General features: G+C 41.4%; 1 protein-coding gene across 2 annotated transcripts in view; it reads left to right on the forward strand.

Moving 5' to 3' along the window:
* Nucleotides 1-21,893, forward strand: part of PLEKHB1 (pleckstrin homology domain containing B1) — a 334,766-nt gene that overhangs the window by 82,077 nt on the left and 230,796 nt on the right. For both annotated transcript variants that reach the window (XM_085623318.1, XM_085623319.1), the window contains exons 4-5: nucleotides 7,586-7,688; nucleotides 11,590-11,629. In XM_085623318.1, the coding sequence (XP_085479444.1) occupies nucleotides 7,586-7,688; nucleotides 11,590-11,629 (143 nt within the window). The remainder of the gene's footprint in view (nucleotides 1-7,585; nucleotides 7,689-11,589; nucleotides 11,630-21,893) is intronic.

Here is a 21,893-nt window from a genome sequence, read left to right on the forward strand (position 1 = left end):
GTGCAGTGAAAGCACACAGGGCAGACCAGGACAGTGGGAGGTAGTGGGCATACAGGTGGAAGCGAAAGTAGCTGGCTTTTGGCAAAACAGTGAAGGGGGTTCAGTGGGACACACGAAGACAAGAGGCAGAGATGCATGCACATAAGAATTGTATAGCAAAGGGGAACACATACACTAAACATTAGATACAATTGACAAAAAAGGTGCATAAAATGTGAACATAGATAAGCCAAGGGCAATAGGCCGGTGGATGCACTAGAGAATCATGAAGTAGAATAATACATGAGGCAAGAGTCCAGGGTGGCACCAAAGGTCAAGGCACTGAATTCCATAAAGGACGAAACATGCACAAGGGAGAGGAGGCAAACTGGCTTGGGGAGTTGTGCGACCAGATGTGATGTTGGGGTGGGCCTGGTTCTAGCAGGCAGGCCAGGGCCTCCCAAAGAAGCCCTCTAGCTCACCCAAAGCCCATTCACAAGGGTGTCCATTTCTGTTATTTTCAAAGTTTCACTTTCACATGTGCCTGCAAAACGTGCTTACTGCCTCCTCTCTGTGCTTGCAGGATAACTAGCAATAAATCTGGGTACTCGCAGTGGGTGTGCAGCTGAGTCTATAATCCTAAGGCCTATGCTTTGAGGCGCCCCACCAGCAGGGAGATCAGTTTGTATTATAATCTAAGTCTCCTCTGTTTGCTCTGGAAACAGTGAATGGGAAGTTGCACAATGCAGTTTAATTTTTTCATCATTTTGTTTACTCAGGAGTCAACATGAACAGAATTGCAGCATTGTAAACAAACGTGCGAGGAGACCTGAGAGTGAAGCATAGTTTGAAGGGGAGGAGGGCCCTAGGACTCAGAGTGGGAACTAGGAGTAGGGTGACTGACCAACAGTCCGTAAATTTCACGGACAGTCTGTGACCTCATGTATCCCCGCAAGCTGTACGCTGTTCGTGGTTGACAAGGCAAACTGCAGTTGCCCATGCCAATCCTCAACTCTCTACCACACCCCAACGCACACTAGGTTTCAACATGCAGGAGTTAAGCACGCCCCCTTCATCGAGTGTTGTTAGTTGTTGCCTTGCAATCTCGACCTTCTGCTGGTCCTTGTATGAAGGCAATCCAGTCCACATATGCACCGTAACCAATTTGAAAGTTCTGATCTGAGACTTGGAGTGGGAACTAGGAGAGATGAGACAGATAGTTTGGGGGAGAGAGAAAGATAAAGAGAGCTTAGGGGAACGGAGAGAGAAGAACACCGTAAATAAAGTGAAAATAAACGCACAAGTAAAAGTAAGAAAGGAACATGTAAAGCAAGTTTATTCAACAATTTACCATTTGAGAAGATGTTTGCTGGTTCTTCTTCTGGCACGCACACGACATCGCGCTCCAAAAAATGCAGGGCCTTGTAAAAGCAGATAACGAGAGACCAAAAACGTGCTGTACATGTCCTAAAGTATTATAAGGATGGGTAACCTAAAGCTCTTCTCACTGGCCCTCAAGTATCTTGGCCAATGAGAACAGTCCTGCAGCAGAGCAGCAAGCACTAGGATTGGCTGATGGCTTTCAAGCCAATCCTAAGTAGCTTTGTTGGTTCTGCATACAACCCAACATCATTCAAATTACGGAAAAATATTCCCGCTATATCTACAGGATGTGGGCATGACTATGCGGATCTTGTGCGATCAGGGCGGTGGGGTGGGTGTGGGTGGGAGTTAGGGTATCCTTTTCAAGTGTTGCTTTTTTACGTTTAGATGTTATTTGAAAAAGTCAGTCATCATATTTGAGTGGTTTGATTTTGCAGTCGCCTCTGGGGTGCAGAGCTCTGCAATTTATGTGCAACTTGACAAATAAAATTTGTTAAAAAAAAAAATACGGACAAATAGCATCTGTTAAAGATATCTTCACAGATAACGGACAAAAGATTAAAAGTATGGACTGTCCATGAAATTTACGGACGGTTGGTCACCCTAGCTATACCATTCCATAATAAATCCAGAAATTTGCTATGATGTGTTTTATTTATATATAGCTCTTCTTCTTTATTTCTTGACATAGCCTATTCTTTACAACCAGAAGGTATAGTAACCTGTCAATTATATTCTGATAATAATTTTATTCTGGGTGGTCTAATTCTTCTCTGCTCTATCCCTAAAGTAAGGGTCTTAAATCAAGACCAAAATGCATGGCATGATGTGTTAAATGGTAGAGGCATATGTAACAAATGTGAACCCTTTTTCACCTCAACAGGCATCTTCATACATATACAGCAGTCTGAAACACCCAAACCTTCTAACACATTCATAGCCGGAAGTCTTTAACCTCTAAACCCAGCTACGCCAAATCCATAGGTATGTGGTGCATGTTAAGAAGACTACTTTTGAAAATCTCAAGTGAGAGATCCTCATCGCTTTTGTCCAAGAGACAAATCTCTGTGTGCTCTCATTCTTCACCGCCATCACTGCTGCATATATCTAGGCTTCAGACTGAAGTGTGCCTCGTCCATAAGGTCAATCACCTTGAGTAAAGACTCTAACACATCTACAAGTTGATCTTGGCAAGATTGTATGCTCCTCCTTAAGGCTCCTTGCTTTCAGAAGGATGGGTAAATTCTTTGATGGCAATGCTGGACCAGGACACCCAAAATGGAGAAGTGCCTTAGCCTCCACCTAGATAATTCTCCGTATTCAGGATGTGTGTTAAGTGCTACATGTTTTGTCTGGCCCGTTCTGGTGACAATGGATGCTTCATTGAAGCCGGATCAAACTTCACCTCTGACAGAGTGTCTTTCACATCCATGCCCTTTCTCTCTTGTTTATTCTTCATCATCTTTGCCTCCTCATCTCCTTTTGCTTCTTTCCAGCATTTTAAAAACTGGAGGAGCAACTAGTAATTTGGCTAGCTGCACTGCGATTGGGCTTTGAATCTACAACTGAAGCTTTTCCATCCATGACATTTGATGGAGCCCTTCCCTGTCCTTCCATGAACCAACAGACACTTCGTCGCTATTCCTTTTTATGGCTTGATTTCCGGCCTCCTTGTTTCCATTGCCACTTCCCCATAGCCTCTCTATTGAAGTTTTATTGCGTGTTTGGTATTTAATATAATGCAAACCTAGCTTCAGTACATACTGAAGTGCCTCCCAGAGAACCCTTGCTTCTGCCACATTACCTCAGCACAGCAAATAAGTAAGAAAATAACAGGATGGCATAGAATGTGAACATAATGATATCCCAGCGTGAAATAATCCAGTCATGGACCTCCCTGTAGTCCAACGTAATATATCATCACAGTCCAAAGGAAAAGATGAAACATTGCGTAGAGAAACTGTTAAATCCAAAACAAATCAATACAAATGTCCATCACAGTCAAAAAATCTATTTATCCTGTAAAGTCAAAACAATGTCACACAAGCGTAACTCCATCCATGTTGTAATATCATCTCATCCAGTGTTGAGGTTCACGTGCACACATTGTTTAGCTGTCAGTTAGTCAGGGAAGTTTTGTATATCATACTAAAATCATTCTGTTTTTGAATCCATCGCTTTTTGCCTTCTCTGAAGGACACTTGCAACCCTTGTAAATGTTCCACACAGATAATCAGTGTCAATTGTTAAAATAACATTTCTCAGTTGTCATAGGTCCAGACTAGCAGTATTATTGAAGTAAACATTTCTCTTGGTTGTGATCAGCCACAACTACATGCATGCACAAAATCAATTATGTGAGACTGTTATCTCTTTATAAGCAAGCCCCAGGACTTTATTTTCTCATAACAGGCCTGTTCTGATAGCAGAGTGTGTTTGTAATAAGACATTTGTCACTACTCACATGTAATAAATTATTATAAACAAGTAGTGACATCACTGTACCCCTCCTCCCCTGCCATGACCTTCCCCATTGGAGAAGGAAGCCCTTTGATCTGCAGGGCTGTCCGTCTCCCTCACCTCCTACTGTCTCTTACCAGCCAATGGAGCTGCTGTGACTGCTGGCCAAGCCAATTTCCCTTTTGACTTGTCTTTTTAGGTTGCACCTCCGTCCATGGCCTGTAGATTGCTTGTAATTTCTTATGCCATCACCCCAAACCTCCAAACACATTCAAAGCTGCAAGTAATGAAGGAGGCACACCTGGGAGCAAAAATGTCTTGGGAGGGATGAACTGTACTTAATTTGCCTCTGGACGAGCATGAGCAGTGCATTCTCTGCATTCTGGGATTTGTAGTCCTGCTTTTATAAAGGAAAAATACTACAAACTATAGAATACATATACAATATGAGGATCACTTGCATCTGACTTGGGACATCTTAAGAGCTCTGAGTGTGTGTGTGGTGGAAAACCCCATAAGTGTTAGTTAACCCATCTATTATTCTGGATGGTATGCACTCAACTAGAATTTTAAAATGATATTGCAAATCACCTTGGAGTTCCGTCACCTTGTAAAGGAGCTCAAACCTTGCCCCTATACTTCTCTGATACCATAGAACTCTGCAGTGACTTGCAGTATGTGGGTTAAAGTACTCCTTCTCTAACCTTACAAAAATATTGCAAGTCGCAGCTGAAATTCATGACATTAAAAATGCACTCGCTAGATATTGCAAGTCACTGAGGAGATCCATGTCAATATCTAAGCTTGATGCCAGAGTCCTTTATAAGGTCATGAAACTCTGAGATAACATGCAGTTCACTTATTACTGTAAAGTTAGGAGATAGGTTATTCTGTGTTATATGTAAGGCTCCCCGTTTTCCGTTTTTACTGATTCTTACAGATAAATACAGACAGAAAACATTCATTTTTTTGTCTGTATTTATTTTTGAGTAATTCTAAATAGTCTGCCATGACTGCCAAGCCAATAGATGTGTGGATTAATAGATAAGGGAGTTAAAAAAGAAAGGACTTTTAGTAAAGAGTTGAAATTGAAATTTGCATATTGTCATATAAGTGCCCTGATTTATCTTCTGCGGGTGTTCACAGCACTGAAACCTGGCAGACATTCAAGCACGAGTGCATTTTTATCGGTTAAATAAATGTGGAAACATACTAATTTCAGCTTAATTTTTCCACAAATCCAAAATAAATATGGATAAATTCAGATAAAATTTGGATAAATACAGACGGGAATGGCAAAAAAATAAATACCATAAAACCAGGAGCCATAATTATGTGTGCTCTTCATCTTTTTTTTAATTGTTGTAGTATACCCCAACCTAAATTTCTTAAACATATTTTTGTGGAATGGAGAGGTAAGATTAACAGATGACTCCATGCCAACAACATGGTCTTATTACATTCCTATGCTTTGCTTTTGAAGATAATTATTTGTAAGTCTCTGTATTAGTCCACTTAGTATTGTTGAACTAGGACTAGAACTCCCAGGACGCATAATGGTGTTAAAGGACATCCCATGACTCAAAAATGGGTCCCTGATGATATAATGACGGAGCCATCTAGCTATCTAAGATAACTTTCCTCATTCTCCTGCATACAGGAGCTTCCTTTCCCTTCATGGAGACAAAATGAGAGAACGTGGTGTGTAGGATTCTGACCTGAACACTGACTCTGTGTCCCAGAAGTATTAAAAATACTGTTTTACAGACTGCTGTGTTTCAAAGAGTGTGATTGGGCAGCTGTGCTCTAGATACCTCACTCTGAGTGAGTGAAGGTGACCTCTGTGTCTGACGGGGCAAGGTGACATCACTGCTCACAACTAAGGAAGCATTACAGGTGATTAGATATGTCATTTTATTACTACTGACACCTTCTGACATCTTAATGCGCCTGCCAAAAGAAAATACAAGATGAGGCTTTAGAAAGGATTAGTATCTCCAACATATTATAACTAAAAATCCTAGATGAAGGGAACATTGCTCGATCGTTCAGCAGCGTTAGACACCCTGGACCACCACCAGTTCCTTATACACATCCCATCCTGACTACTAAATGTAGAATTAAAGCTTCAACATCTTTTAGATTGGCCAGTTTAAATGTCTGATTAACCTCTCTTGTGACACGTCTATTTCAGTCCTGGGATTTTCCAACTATGTATGCTCTCTCTGTTGTTATATTATATAGATTTTCCTTCCATATTTCCCAGTGGGTATCTCTGTGAGGGTTTCTGACATGCCGGGGGCAGAGGACATTAACTTGCGAAGGTTTAGCTTGTTTGATACCACTCACATGTACATTGGAAGCAGAAATATAGACATTGGGCAGGTGTGCTAAAGAGGCATATCACTTCAGCTTTCTTCATTGTTGCCAAGATAATTTTAACATCCATATTGGGGAGACTTTAAAAGCAGGTAAGTCAAATAGTGTACTTGCAAATAGGATGCTCAAGGAAAACCAGACGTTCCTAGCAGCACCAGGGACTAAGCTCCAACCCCAAATACCTTTATAGCTCTCTCATGCCTGGCATTATTATGTTTGCCATTGAGCCTTGTGGCCAACATATGGAGGATGCCTCGATTTGGCTTAGTAATGTTTCTTTCCTGTTATAAATGCGACCAACATGAAAAATAATCTGGCACCATTTTATAGTATCAAGCCACAGTATATAAAAATTCTGCAAGCTTTCCCAGACTTGGCGGTGGGGAAACGCCACCAGGCAGAGGTTTGTCTTCTAGTCCAACATTCTTTCTTCCTTGAACCGAAGCCCCCCGCAGTGCCCAGTCAGTGATGATGAACCATGTACTGGCTGAGTCAGCATTTGCCTATCTTCTTTTGATAGTTTAAGGTACACTGCCAGATTCAATAAGAGGGGCTGCGTTTTTTCTTCGTCTCATTACTCCTTTTATCCTGAGAGGCGGCTTTGCTGCTGATGCATTTTTTTCAAATCCCTGATCTTGTTTAAGGAGGAGACACATGTGAACCCCTCCCATGACACTGAAACCCAACAATGCACCATTATTTTCCTAAACTATAATTCATGTTTTCCTCCCACCCATAACAAGTCTTTGTACCTAGATTTATTTTTTTAATTAAAAGGCGTTCTTTTTAAAATGTTCATTTAAATTAATTTTGTTTTTCACTATTTGATTTGAACAAATCACTTACTACCAAATGAAATTGTTATCTGCAATTCACTCTGGAGATGTAGGGAAATTAATTTCAGAATAATTAAACCATATATACATAGATTCTGATTGGTTCCAAGCTATGAGGATCACTGTCTTGCTTTTCACAACAGTGCACTTATATTGTTTTCCATGTACTTCTCTCATCCATAGTGGCAAAGGGGTTCAGACATTAACGGTTGAAAAGTCAAAGATGGGTTTACCCAGGGCAGGTCTAGATTTTCAAGATAACTATTATATATATATTTGTGTACATTGAAGTTAAATGGAATTATTTACATAGTCAGTGGGTAATGCTTATCCTGAAAAATATAGCATGGATGCGGCCCTTCCTGGACCTACTTTGGACACCTGTGGTGTGGAGAGTAACATTCAAGCAGTTTAAACAATGTATTATTCTGGATAGCAGAGTTTCAAGATGCACTATAGAGAATTAAATCCAGTGGGATCCTGGTAGTGTTGTAGCAGCGCCATGCTCTTTAGGTTTCAGCCATTTGGGGCTCCGCTTTCTCTTGCAGATGTGCAGCCTCCAGAAGGGATAGATCGCGACTGTCTCATTACTGTTTTCCAGAGGAATGGATCCAGACTGATCCTGTGTGCCGAGAGCTCAGACGAAGCAATGTAAGTGATTTCATCCTCTACCCAAAGGGTCTGGTGGTCTGTGAAAACTACATCTACTCACCAGAACGCAAGGAGTGGGTAATCTAATATCGATGCTTTCATAGCAATCTGCAAAAGTATTGATTCAACAATATCGACTTGCACTATATTGTTGAGGTAAGTAGATGTAGAGTTAGAAGAGTATCTTTACACTTCCTATATACACGAACTGTGACAATATGGTGATAGTCGATTTTGCAGGTCAATATTTTTGTAGTCAATGCTGTGACATCTGATGAAGGCAAGAGGGCAGCCTGTGGATTGATCTGTTACATGTTTTGCATAAATGTCATGTCACTTTTAGGCTTCCGAATGTCTGGTTTCAAGATTGCCAGCTGATTCTGTGCCAATGGAGATGTATTTAAGCTGTATTTGGCAGTTAAATATGCCTGTTGCAGAACCTTTGTGGTCTGGTATTCTTTTCAGAAGTACTCCATTCATTTCTAAACAGTTCTGTTCCAAAATATCGACTACAAAAATATTTTGATGCACCACTATTGTGTCAAAAATATTGGAAAAAAAATATATCGAATTTGTATATCAAAGTATACATATATATATAGCTTTATATATAATTTATTGTAAATATTAAACTGCAAAATAATATAATTAAGATACATTTGAATTGTTAATGTAAAATCATATATATATATACTTTAAACAGTATTTAAACAATTTAGAATATTGCATTAAAATTATTGATATGACCAATAGATATATCAATCTTAATTAAATAAATGCTAATTATTTTGTAGAAATAATTTGTCAATTAAATTGGGGTTGGACTTTTCTGGCGTTAAATGTTCTATTACCATTCCAATCAAAGTAACAGTAGTAACATTGTTAGACTTTTGAGGGGTTAGATATACCATTCAAATGCCGAAACTTGTTTTAAAAACCATCTGAGTACATAACAATATAAGAATATTCAAAATAAAAATAAATTCATTGTTGATGAATAAAATTAAATGTAAGAAAAAAAGATAATTTCATACTACAAACTCATTAAAAATAGAAAAGAAATTTCAAATATTTAAAATAATTCACTTCTTTCCCTGCTACCCAAAACATACAAATAAAATGTAATATAATTGTCCAAATGAAACCTACACCAATACAAATAATAAATATAAAACGTTTGTAAATGTTATAGATAAATAAATTGATTAACAAATTAACAATTAAGAAAAACATGAAATTATTAAAATATTTAATTAATTACATAATTTGCATAATTAATTACTAATTAATAATTACATTAACATAAACGTTCATTAAATATAACAAAACAATACATTGTAATTAAAATAACTTCCTATCCTAATCCCCTACAAACCCAACCACCCATTACCAAAGCTACTAAGTCAGGGTTCACCGTACTCCACCCTTCATGTCAGACCACCAAATCAAGCGCTTTATAACTGGGCAGTTCCTGGGAAGCGATGTCTGCTCTAGAGTCCTCCAATGAGAAGGCACAGAGTCCTTTAATCTACATTTTAATCAGTTAGCTGAGCATAAATATGAGCTAGCCTCTCATATCACTGTTTCAGCACTTCCAGGTGTGTTGCTTGAGAGGAGGCTTGAAGGAGGGAACTGTTACTGAGACGAAAACGCTTTTGAAGGTATGCCTAGAAGAATGACCGACGTGGAGCTGCTTGGCGCAATAGGTAGCTATTTGTTAATGCTTTACTCATCTCCCTCTAACCTTCCCAGAGATGTGAGGAGCCGAGTGGACTGCCCAGAGCAGTGGTAAGCCAAATGTTGTTCTTGCCCTGCAAGGGTGCTGCTAAGCCATTTATCCATGGCACCTGCTTCCTACCTTGGGTGTGCCTCTCTTGAGTGGACAAGCTTTGTTGCAAGAGGCACATTAATAACTAACTTACATCTTGATGACTGCATTGTTCTAAAGCTCTACCGTGCAGTGGAAAAAACCTTAATGTGTGCTGTAGAGTCACTGAAATTACCTTATGTATACTCAGATCATCCCATCTTACTTGAATACGAGCATCACTGAGGAGTTTGGTGCACTTGTACCTGGGGCCAGCTGTAGTCCCTTATCGGACTCCCATAGACTCCTGGCTACTTTCTGACTTCCAAGACCTTATTTTGTGATGAGTTTTTGTCCATTTTGGATGGCGTGTTATAGTGGGTCTGCATGACCTCATTGAAAATTGCACAGTGAAGAATTCAACAGATCGAAAAAGAGGCAAGAGAGTCGCAACTGACCTAACACCAGCCATGCGAGGCGGTACTTTCGTCCCGCCCCTAGTACTGGCTGTGAACTATTACTCAAGGGCCCTGTGTGCATGCATGCCTCAGCAGTAGAGTCAGATGATTGTCTGTGGCCACACCTGCTGAGGCGTGGTGCCCACCATGGAAGATGTGAGGTTAGAACAAAACAATGAACACTATAGTCAACTGAGAATCCATAAGCGTTAAGGTACCTGAGCATTATGCTGTAAGGGGTGGTGAACCAAAATCACAAAGGGTGGGAAACGCATCTCAAGGGGAATACTGGAGGTTGACTTCCTAGACTCAGAGTGCACTGGGGTAGCATACTACTCTGTAGGAATGGGACCTGCACACAAAGAGAGAGGGGGAAATATTATGACTGCCCCCTACCATTAAACGTTACGTTTTGATTGCTCAGTAAGCTATGTAGATACCTCAGTTTGTGTGATTACATGTGTAGTATGATTATATGTGTATGTTTGCATTGTGCAGTAGAAAAAGTATTTCTCTTTCTGTAAGGCAAAGTGCTGGAGTTACTTTAGTTTATCACCCCACACCACTTCCCTTAGTAATCTTTGGACTGCTGTACTTCAGTAGCCTGTGAGTAAAGTGCTAAAAGGTGTACTTTGTGATCAGTGACAGGTCTAATAGCAGGTCAGGCCCCAGGACAGCAGAGTCACATGACTTCAGCTGACACAGTGGAGCACAGTATCCCCTGTCTGTCCAGTGGCCCCCAAACCAGTTCCAACACCAATTTTGAAAGCACATTACTAGCTGTCAGTGTGGGTGAGAATTACATACACGGCCTACTGGGGGCATGGTCCCAGGAGAACAACTGAAACTTGCTCCCCAACTATCAACCTCACAAGTCTTATAATTATCCACTGCACACCTGCTGTGACATGAAAGGAAGATCTTTGGAGTACAGCGCGCATTGTTGTGGAATGCCCTGAATCAGAGATTGAATCCAAACCAAACCACATGCATTGCAGGAAGAATATTAACTATTCTAGTTGTCTTTTCTGTACCTCGACATTCATTAGAAGTTAAACTAACAATATCAGATTAAAGCCTCCACTTTACCGACTTCTTTTATAACTTCCCTCTCTGCCATTGGACCGTTTTTGTTCCTGTGTCTAATTCACTGAAGGTATGGAAAGGCTACTGCTGCACTCTACAAACTCCCTTATCAATAAATATATAAACCTGTGCAAATATGTTTAAAAATAGGGCCATATGTGCCTAATTTACACATAGATAGTTCATTATGCATACATCAGGCATTTACATCTTTATGAATTATTCATATATTACATCTGCAGGTGACCAGCTGTTTCCAGGCACAAATCAGAATTATTCCTGGATATGTTCCTCATTAATCAGGTCAAAAGGACACTAGTTGAATCATACATGTTGTAGAAGAGAACATACAGTCATGTGAATTCACTATGTAAGAGGCATTTATGCCAGCCTCACCATTCAATTATCTTTGCATGGTATGCAATTTACAGAGAACCTTATTCATAAAGCCAGACCTTTAATGAGCGGTTGCAAACCTCTGACTCCACTGCACTTAAGTGCACATCAAATGAGCTTAATTTCACTAAGCCTTGTCACGTTCTCTTTACAGCGCCTGGAAGATGTCTCTGCTGGAGGCGAAATCCCGTATGGTAAGTCATCATTTGTAGCTTCTTTTGTCTGTGCTGTTGGTGGACTTTTATGTAAACATCTTCTGTTTCCTCAGCCTCAGAAATTGTGATGTTGTTAATCTCACAAAAAAGAAATTCAGAAAATAAACATGGCAGGAACCCTACGGGACTATGTGCTGCAGCGTATGGCCGGCACGAGACACATTTCAGAGTTTACCAAGATGGGAGTGCCCTCCCTAACACCAGTCAAATGCGCAGCCAAAAATAAAACAATTATAGTAGAGGAAATCCATAACATGCAATCAATAAAACATCAAAGATATATAAAACCAAAATCATCCTATAACACTAAACATCAAACCAATTCTCGTGACAATTTGCGCGAATACATCGCACAGTTCGAGCATACATTGCCAGTTACTAAACTAACTATAGGTGCGAAGCCAGATAGAGATGGGAGATTATAAGATGATATAGCCTAGAGTCTCGAGCCTCAGATGTATATAAGCATCAATCGGATGCATATATGTACATGACTGTTTCCTGCACATTACAATAATTTACATTAGTTTAAGTTCACATAATGTTAAAAAAGAATAAATACCTATACCCTTTTAAAGCATTTTCTAATCTTCTTAACCTGTTTCTGGAAGCTGGCTAGAGAATGACATATGAATCCCGTATGTAGTTGCTGGAGGTGTACCAGAGTTGATCTGTACTGAACAAAATTTAAATGTTTAATGAGAGTGATAGTTAGCTCTCTTCTTGGTATCGTGTAATAAATGTAAAGTGCTTTGTTGTGAAACATTATCACAGGGGCAGGGTGGAAGCCACCAACCTGTGCCATCTGGATCTGTAAAGGCAAATACACAGTGTACAATATTCCAGCGAAACCTTGTTAATAAAAAGCTACCTGGCTGGGTGAGTAAAAGGGTGTGGACAGACACACTAACTTTTTTTAGTTCATCATTCTCCCTCTTCCTTCTAACCAGATCAATAAAGCTCATTTTCAATACCCTTTTGCTCACACCTGCTGTAGATACTGGTTCTAAGAAAATACTAATATTGCCAATCTAAACAAACATATGTGCAATAAAATGTTATCAACCCCATCTAGTGCCAAGCAGTCCTAAATAATCATTCTGTTCAAAGAAGCTACCGGCTTACTCCATCCTGCTTGCCATAAAAGTAAAGATGCAAGATGAATCTTATCCTCAATATATGGAATGCCTAGTTCTTTGTGCCAAATAAAATGAGCGATGCTAGGGTTACTACCAGCATCCGTTTCAAACATTTGTTTTCATGTGCTGGAGAATTTAAACCTTGATCCATCCCCATAATCTCACACCAAAGAACGCACCCCGAGCTCATTTGCAGTTGTATATGGAGGATATCACATTCAGTGGTTTAGAGCCTAACTTTGTGGTGAATCTAAAAATGGCTTCAATATTTCTTTCAAAGGCCATACTCATTGCCACCAGCAATGATTTCCAATTATTATGAATAAATAGTAGGCCCGATTAGGAGAAGGCATCAATAGAACCCATCTTTTTTCCTTTAAGAATGTGCAAACCTGTCTTCTTCTTTTTGGCAGCCCCAGTGACCATTCTGAAGGACTTTCCTTGGTTCACACTCAACCCCAAGTCCTCCATAAACACTACAAAATAATCAAGCAGTGACTGAAGGGCGTTGCCCGTACGATCCATCAAGACTGCGTCATCCGCGTATGATAAAATCAGCAAAGGTCACAACCCAACTTGAGGCAAATCATGTGCTCTCTTCACCAAAAATGCCTCTATAGTGTTTTCATATAAATAGAGGACTGAGCTACAATGCATCCCCGCCTCACCCCTTTTTCCACATTGAATAACTCAGTACACTCCCCCTTTCTTCCATATCTTACACATGCCGTAGTTCCCATATACGGTTGTCTAAAAGTGTTTAATAGTCATCTCTACATCCATATTCATCAAAAGGACCCATAATTTACTGTGATTAACACTATCAAAAGCACATGACAAGGCCAAAAATGCCATGTATAGGGATTCCTTTTGGACCAAGGTACACTTACTAATTAGAAGGTGAAAATTCAAACATTGCTCAATGGTACCTAATTCCTCCCAGAAACCATACTGAACGTCACATTAAATATTCCTCTCTTCAGCACAAACCTCTAACCTTGTCAGTGACAGGACAAGAAAAGGCAGAGACCAGATATTGTATGCAGTATGAGGGTTTATTCTGTTCTCTGTCCCTTCTTGGGTGTTTGCTTATTTTACAGTTGCTGAAAAGGAGTTAGCGTCACTTTTCTCTTCGTTCTTCTCTCTTCCCTCTCGTTCTCCATCTCCTGGATAGCCTCAGGAAACATAAACGGGTAGGTGGCTGTTAGCAAACTAGTTCTCTACAATGAGTATCCCTTTACCAGTCACCACTTGTGAACTGTGATATGCTCCAAGTCTGCGCTCTCTATAGCTTTATTCCTTCAAGTTCGGTGCACCATTGATGTTTTGTGAGAGAAAAGCGTTTGAGATAGACCCTGTTCCCACGGGCCTCTGATTCTCCCCCAACCGTGCTCTCTTAAGAAAAGACCCAAGAATCCATAAGACGAGCCCTGCCCGTCTTAACCACTCACTCGTGGACAATACTTGCCTCGACTCCCGACCTGAGTCATGGCAGCCACGTCTGTTGCGCCTTCCCTGGGGTTCTTTTTCCCTTGTCTGGTAATCCAGTCCACTCCTTCCATTCCGGGCTATTCTCCCCCCACACTCACTCGGTCCGTTGTGCTGCTCTTGCCCCCCGCTTTGCCTCCGGTGTCCTCAATTCTCTCCCCCTGTCTCCTTCCTCTTCTCGGCTCCTCGTTCTCCTCACGTCTTCCTCTCCTGACATTCTCTCCTTTTCCCTCGCTGTGTTTTCGTAGTCTTCCTCCGCCCCGTATACATTCGCTTCTGGGTCAGGGCACCACCGAATGCTAGAATTAGTCTCTCCTATACCCCCTGGGTACCAGCCTTTCGGTGGTTCCGTCTTCCCACCACATTGTCATTAAAATCCTACCCATCACCTTCAAGGTATACTCTAGCAGGTAGATTGGCCTATAACAGCTGGGCTCCTACTAATTGCTCTTTGTACAACCTACTTATTGTTACTGTTTATGTAACTATGCCTGGCTTTAGAAGAAGTTAATGCATGCAATGCATGCCATACAAACACAAACATAACCCATGCATAGGCTTGGCTTATTTATCTGCATAAAGTCAGTGATTCCTATTGTGCCCTCAAGTAGCCACGTGTGAGCTGATAAATACTTTAGATTGTCGGACTTTTGTTCTAAGATGCAATCACAGCTTAGAACAGGAGTGTGGAGGGAGTGGATTAACATTTCATCACTGAAACGATGATTTGTATTAGGCATTCTCGGTCTGCTCCACAAAGATATAAATTACAAATTGTTATCTGTTCAGTCCTAAATATCTACACATTTGTAATGGATCACTTGTGGCAATGCATGTGCGGTGCCTTGTGGCTCACACATAAAAGTGTGTGTTGCCAGGTTCGTTTTTATTAGGGGTGGGCGGAATTTGCAAAATTAACTTTCGCAAATTATCGCGAAAATGTTTAAAATTATCGCAAACAAGCTGAAATATCGCGAAAATGCGGAAGTTTTTTTCCCGCATGTTCGCGAGATTTTCTGCATGGTTGCGGGTCGCCAACTTACCCATGTGGTTGCTTGCGGGCGCGGCCATCTTGTTTTGAGTTGTCTCGCGGTGCATGATCGCGAGAAGAAAGACGTGTTCGCGCGACGCATGACGTCACTGCGGGCGCGAACTGTCGCGAGACAGCGCAAATGGCTAAAAACAATACAACATCTCATGGAGAACGCGACCGGATCAAGACAACTTGTCGGCGAACGCAGGGATTCAGGTAAGGCGATCGCGCGTGCGCGAGAATGTATTATTTTACAGCGCGAGCAAGAAACAAATTATCGCCAAGCTGCGGAAACCGGAAATTTTGACATTTTCGCGCTCTCCGCGGAACGCGAAAATGTCAAATTATCGCAATTTCCGCGAACGGAACGAAATTTTCGCCCAGGCCTAGTTTTTATATGATTGCTGCTCTTGAACGATGGTGACTTACAGGTCAGGTGTGCAATGTGTGAATTACTCTTCTGCCAGACGGAGAAATGTGATCCCTTTTTTTTGTTTGTTATCTGAAACTTCATATTTCTGTAACAATATTCTTCACTTACATTAAAACCTCTTTCTGTATCAAACAAAATTGACAAATTGCTGCACTTTCCTTTCTCTCAATTTATTATCTTCCAAGATAGCTTCACAGATGTGCATGAGAAGGGCATGCCTAGACCTTTGAGGATATCTGAAAAGTTACTTCAAGTTTGTGACCCATTTCACTTTTGTTCCCTTCCTCTTTAATCTCTCCCTTATTCCCCTACTTTTCTTCTTCGTATTCCTTCTCTCTCTGCCTCTTCACCTTTCCCTCCCTCTCTCTCTGTCTTCCATTTATTTCCTGTGCTCTTTTCCCCTCTCGCTGTCTCACAATATTTCCTCTTCCATTCTATCTAGTATTGGCCATTGCAGGCCCTCGTTTTTATCTTGCAATACTATGATAACACTAGAAATGCAGGCTGCCTACTGAGGTGCCAGCGCTAATAGAGGTCTTAGGCTTTATAAATGGTGTTCCTGTTGGGTAGCAGTAAAATGCTTTTTTTACATGAATAGTATGTCTTTCACATGAAGGCACTTTGAACGTTTCATCATATGACATCCTTAACCCATGAACCCATTTAAAATGGCCCCACTATACCTTGTGTAAAATGACCATGCTGGGCCCACTTTGAAAGTAGAAGCCTTGGCCTTTTGTTTTTAATTGAATTGGGCCTTTGTTTGGGTGGTAGAATTGGCTGTGCACTAATGTGGGCTGATGCAGAGGCTGAAAGGAATAAGTGAGTAATTCCTGCTTGCGGCATGCTGTGATGAGGGATTCATACATGCAGTATGTTGGGGTGCTTTTATTGAGGTTGTAGCTTGAGCATATTTTGCCAAACATTGGTTTACTCTTTTAAAGTGATTTCAAGTATTATACCCAGCTTTGTGCAGTGTCCATGCAGGCAGTAGAGCAGTTGGTGCCAGTGGTGGAAATGGTTGGTGCCAGTTGGGGAAGACGGTGGCACCAGAGCTAGATGTGTGCAATGACCTCCTAGGAATACTTTTGGGCTCCTAAATTTGTGTTTTAAAGATTTACCACTGCTGGTTATGTACAACATGTCCTGATGTGTTTTCTGTCACTGCAATGAATTGTGGTTTTCAGCAGTGGTCAGTCTACCATAAAGTAGCTGTTCTGCTTTTCTAAATATAAGCATATTGTTTTGTTTCACTGGTTTTTAGCTCAAAGCCTGCCAGACATCACAGCTGTCTGATTGTGAAAGACTTATCGGGGACATGTTGCTAGCAGATCTGGAAAGCAACTCCACCCATTGCTCTCTATTGGCTTACTTTTATTTTCTTGCTTTCTATTTGATAGTTTTATTGTTATGACCCGTCCATTTCCTGTATGTTCCTCTCATGGAGCATAGCCTATGTGCCATGTCTTTGACTCCTTTTATCCTTCCACAGGTGTCTGTTTTTGGGGAACTTTTTTTGTAAAAACATCAATCAATCAGGGGGTTTATGAAGCGCGCTGCTCACCCGTCACGAGAATCTCAAGGTGCTGGGGGGGGGGGGGGGGGGGGGAGGAGGAGCGGGGGCGGTTTCAGCTCCGGATCAGTCGAAGAGCTAGGTCTTAAAGCTCTTCCTGAAAGTGCAGAGAGGGAGTGTCTGATGTCGACTGGGAGCTCGTTCCAGGTCTGTGCTGCGACGTGGGAGAAAGCTCTTCCGCCTTCTCTGGTTCTGCGGATGCGCAGGGTCTCTGCCAGAGCGAGGTCAGCGGAGCGGATCCTTTTGGGTATGTGGAAGGAGAGTCTTTCGTTGAGGTATTTGGGTCTGATGTTGTGGAAGGATTTGTAGGCGTGGGTGAGTAGCTTGAAGGTTACTCTCTTCTTGATGGGCAGTGGAGGTCTTGTAGGTGCTGGGTCATGTGCTCGTGTCGAGGGGTTCCGAGGACGAGTCTGGCTGCTATGTTTTAGATGGTTTGGAGCTTGTGTAGCAGGGTTTGTTGATTCCGGCGTAGAGGGCGTAAATCATGCCTTGAGAGTGCATGTTTTTCCCCTTTCTTTTTCTTCCACCACATACTTCAGTGTTGAAAAACATCAACCCTGCAATCCTTTCAGTACATGCTGTTAGACCTGTTAGCCTTAGGGTGGTCTTCCCAAAATGTTTTGCCTACTTACCTCCTCTTTTTGCTAATTCTTTTTGTTAGACTTAGGACTCTGAGCACTTTACCACTGCTGATCAGTGCTAAAGTTCATGTGCTTCTCCCCTAAACATGGTTACATTTGGTATATTCACAGTTGGGATATTAAATGTATCTGTAAGTCCCTAGTAGAGTGTGCTACCTGTGTCCAGGGCCTGTAAATTAAATGCTACTAGTAGGCCTGCAGCACTGGTTGTGCCTTTTAAAAATGGGGTCTCTAGTTGGCAGAGGTATGCACCCTGTCCACGTAGGGACCACAATCAAAGTCAGGGTAAGTCAGATACACAACCTAAATTAACCCGTGCTCACCCTCTGGTACCTTGGCACAGAGCAGCCAGGCTTAACTTAAGAGGCAATGTGTAAAGTATTTCTGCAACACTTAAATTGCAGTAACACAGTGAGAACACATGAAAAAGACTCCAGTTTAGAAATAAAGATAGTATTTATCTGAGTAAAACAAGACCAAAACAACACAAATCCAATGAGTAGAACTTGAGATATGAATTTTTACAGAATAAAATGCAATACAGTGCTTAAAACCAAATAGTGCTTAGGGGTTAATTGAGGTCGCGCTGGACTGGGGTGAATCCAAAGTTCAGGCCGACCACGATGGAGGGCAGGCTGGCTACAGGACCCACGCTGGGCCCGCAAAATACGTAACTTGGATGGAGCTAGCGTCGGCACCGAAGTCTCGATGCGTTGGTTCTGATCCACGCTGCCGGGTAGATACAACGATATCAAGCCTTGCAGTCGGATCCCGCGTTGTCATCAAATCCGTTTGATGGACTTAAATTAATGCCTGGTAGTAATAGGGCCAGTATATCATAATTGATTTGCCATAAACTTTGATGTCAGGAGAATATGCTGCATGGCTAAACACTTATAAGGTCTCAATGGCGAGACCTATTGGCTATGCCAATGCTTATTAAAGATTGGGCTCTCTTTTCTTTTCTTATCTGCCTGCATCTTGTACGATTTTTTTGCAATCTCTATATTATTCCTTGCCTTCAAATACGATTCTTGAATTTCTCTTACAAATTCCTCAACTGCTGGGACTGCCTTTTCTTTTTTTACCAGGAGCATGTTTGGGTGTCTGCCATGATTTAGATAAAAAGGGGAGTATCGTGTAGAACTATGAGTGGCACTGTCATATGCAAATTCTGCCGCTCATACACAATCCACCCACTCCTGGTCCACCCACTCCTGATCTGCCACGTAAAGTCTTAAGTACTTCTCTAGATCCTGATTGACCCTCTCAGTCTGTCCATCCGTCTCTGAATGGTAACTTGTAGAATAACGTGTATTAATTCCTAACCTTTTTGCGAAGGACCTCCAGAAATGTGAAATGAATTGAGATCCCCCGATCGGAAATTAAGATTTTTGGGATTCCATGGGGCTTTACTACATGGTGTGTGAATAGTGGGCTAGCCCAGGTACTTTTGGAACTCTCTTTAAGGGAATAAAGTGAGCCATCTTAGAAAAGGTGTTTACAAACTCCATGATTGTATTGTAACCCTGGCTGGGAGGAAGGTTTACGATTAAGTCCTTTGTGACTGTGTGCCAAGGATGGGAGGCTGTTGGCAGGGGCATTAACTCATGTGGCGCAGAACGATTTGTTTTTCCCCTTAAACATGTTTCACAAGTTGACACATATTGTCTTATTTGAGCTTCCATTTTGGGCCACCAAACATTTCTTTTTATGAGTTCTTGCGTCTTTGAAATTCCTTTATGTCCTAACAATTGATCGTCATGAAAGGCTTGTAACACCCTCTCTTGGAGTTCTGTTGTGGGTTGATATAAGGCTCCTAAATGAAAGGGTAAGCCATTTGTTATTTCTCTTCCAACTACTTCTTTAGTCCATGAAATCATTTCTGTTTCAGAGAAACTTTGCTCAATTTCAGCAGTCAACTCTGAATATTGAATGGTTAATCCAAACTTTTCACTAGGAATTATAGGTGTGGTTTCAGGAATGTTGTCGATTTCTTCTGTGTTTAATCAAGGTGAGTATCCTTGAAAAAAAGGCCACTGGGTGTAAGTGGCCTGTGTACTGGTGATGTTGTGAGAGGATTTCTCCAATTGCCAAGTCAGAAGCGTCTGCTTATAAGTAAAAGGGCTCTTCTGGATTCAGATGCAATAAAATGGGAGCCGTAATAAAAGATTCCTTCAAAGACTGAAAGGCGGTGTCTGCTTCTGCATTTCAATATAATTCGACTCCTTTCCTTAATAGCCGAGAAATTGGACTGACTTTTTGTGAAAAACTGGCTATAAAGCTTCTATAAAACTTTGCAAATCCAAGAAAACTTTGGATTTCCTTGACATTTTACAGATCAGGCCAATTCCGCACCGCCCTCACTTTGGCTGTGTCCATATGGACACCTTCTGGAGATAGGATGAAGCCCAAAAACCCCACCTTTTTAACATGAAAAACTCATTTCTCCAGTTTAACATAGAGGTGATTATCCAATAGTGTTTTTAGAATTGCTCTGACATGAGACACATGCTCAATTTAATCGTTTGAATGACTAAAAATGTCTTTGATATAGACCACTGCGATTCTATCCAGCAACTCTAGCAAAACATTGTTCACAAAGTGTTGGAGTGCTGCGGGAGCATTGCAGAGACCACATGCCATCACTTGATATTCAAACAGGCCAAACCGTGTTCCAAAAGCTGTTTTCCATTCATCTCCTTGAGATACGTAAATCAAGTTATTCGCTCCTCTCAAATCCAATTTTGTATATATCGTGTCAATTATCACTTGATCCAGTAGTGTGGTAAATAAAATATTACGCTGTCATAATTTTTCAGATATCAATAAGATCATGCATAAAGCAAGAGGCTGAGTCTGTGGTATCAGATTCATAAAGGGCTTTATTCCAATAACTCGAGTCAAAGGGAGAATATCACCATCACCAAAAAAGGATCTGGACGGGGCTGAAAAGTATTCTCAATATTCTCAAAACATTATTCACAGAGTACAGTATATATACATTTCTCAATTGTACGTAAGCAAGAGAGCAAGAGAGAATGAGATAAGAGCATGTGGGCGTGTAAGTAGGCGTGAAGGTGGGCGTCCATGTGGGCGTCCACTTGATGATAATGGGTAAATTGTCATGTGTGGGTGGATACCTGGAGATGATTTCGCAATGTCAGCAGAAATACTTGGCAGAGATGCGCGCGCAGCAGCATGACGTGTGATTGACGCGCAACTAGAGGGTGAAGGGGACTTGACATTTAGCTCTACATGTGGAGACAAAAAGTCTGGGGTTATGTCAACCTAATCCCAAATCATATCTAATATCCTATGTTTAAAGAACTATGTTATCCACAAGGGAAGGGCTCTCGGACAGAATCTATTCTATACTGACTGTGTGTGCGTGCACAAGCGTCTAAGTGTCTACACTAAATGCGAGGGGGTAGGAATATTCCATGGTAACAGGGCTATGAATTACTTGCATGAGGACAGAGAAGCCGGGCCTTTTGCTTGGTAACTGGAAGAATGTTTACTTAAACTACTAGGCAGGAATGCATCGGCTGAGGGGGAAGCAGATAATTCGAAGGTGAAATACAGTTCTTGGCAGAGAATAGGCTGATGTCAGGCTTCGTGAGCCGCGCAGAGAATGAGACAAAGTTCATGGTCACAGATGCAGGCTCAGACTGGAGCTTTCAGAGGCAGAAGGCAAGAGGAGTTTCGATGGCAGAATCAGGGCCTACTTGCCTGGACTGTAAAAATGGCATAAGTGAACCATATAAAGCCGGTGGCCTTTCATATTTAGGAATGGAATATCCGGCCTGTTCATGGCGGATCTGACAGAGGACATGTTAACGGTGGACGCACATGTATTTGCGTCTTCATAACTGGAACTGGAGGGAACATACATGTACTTGTGACATGCACATAGAACCGTTGGGGTCCAAGATA

The sequence above is a fragment of the Triturus cristatus genome, chromosome 8 (genome assembly GCF_964204655.1).
Source record: "Triturus cristatus chromosome 8, aTriCri1.1, whole genome shotgun sequence".
In the NCBI taxonomy this organism is placed as follows: domain Eukaryota; kingdom Metazoa; phylum Chordata; class Amphibia; order Caudata; family Salamandridae; genus Triturus; species Triturus cristatus.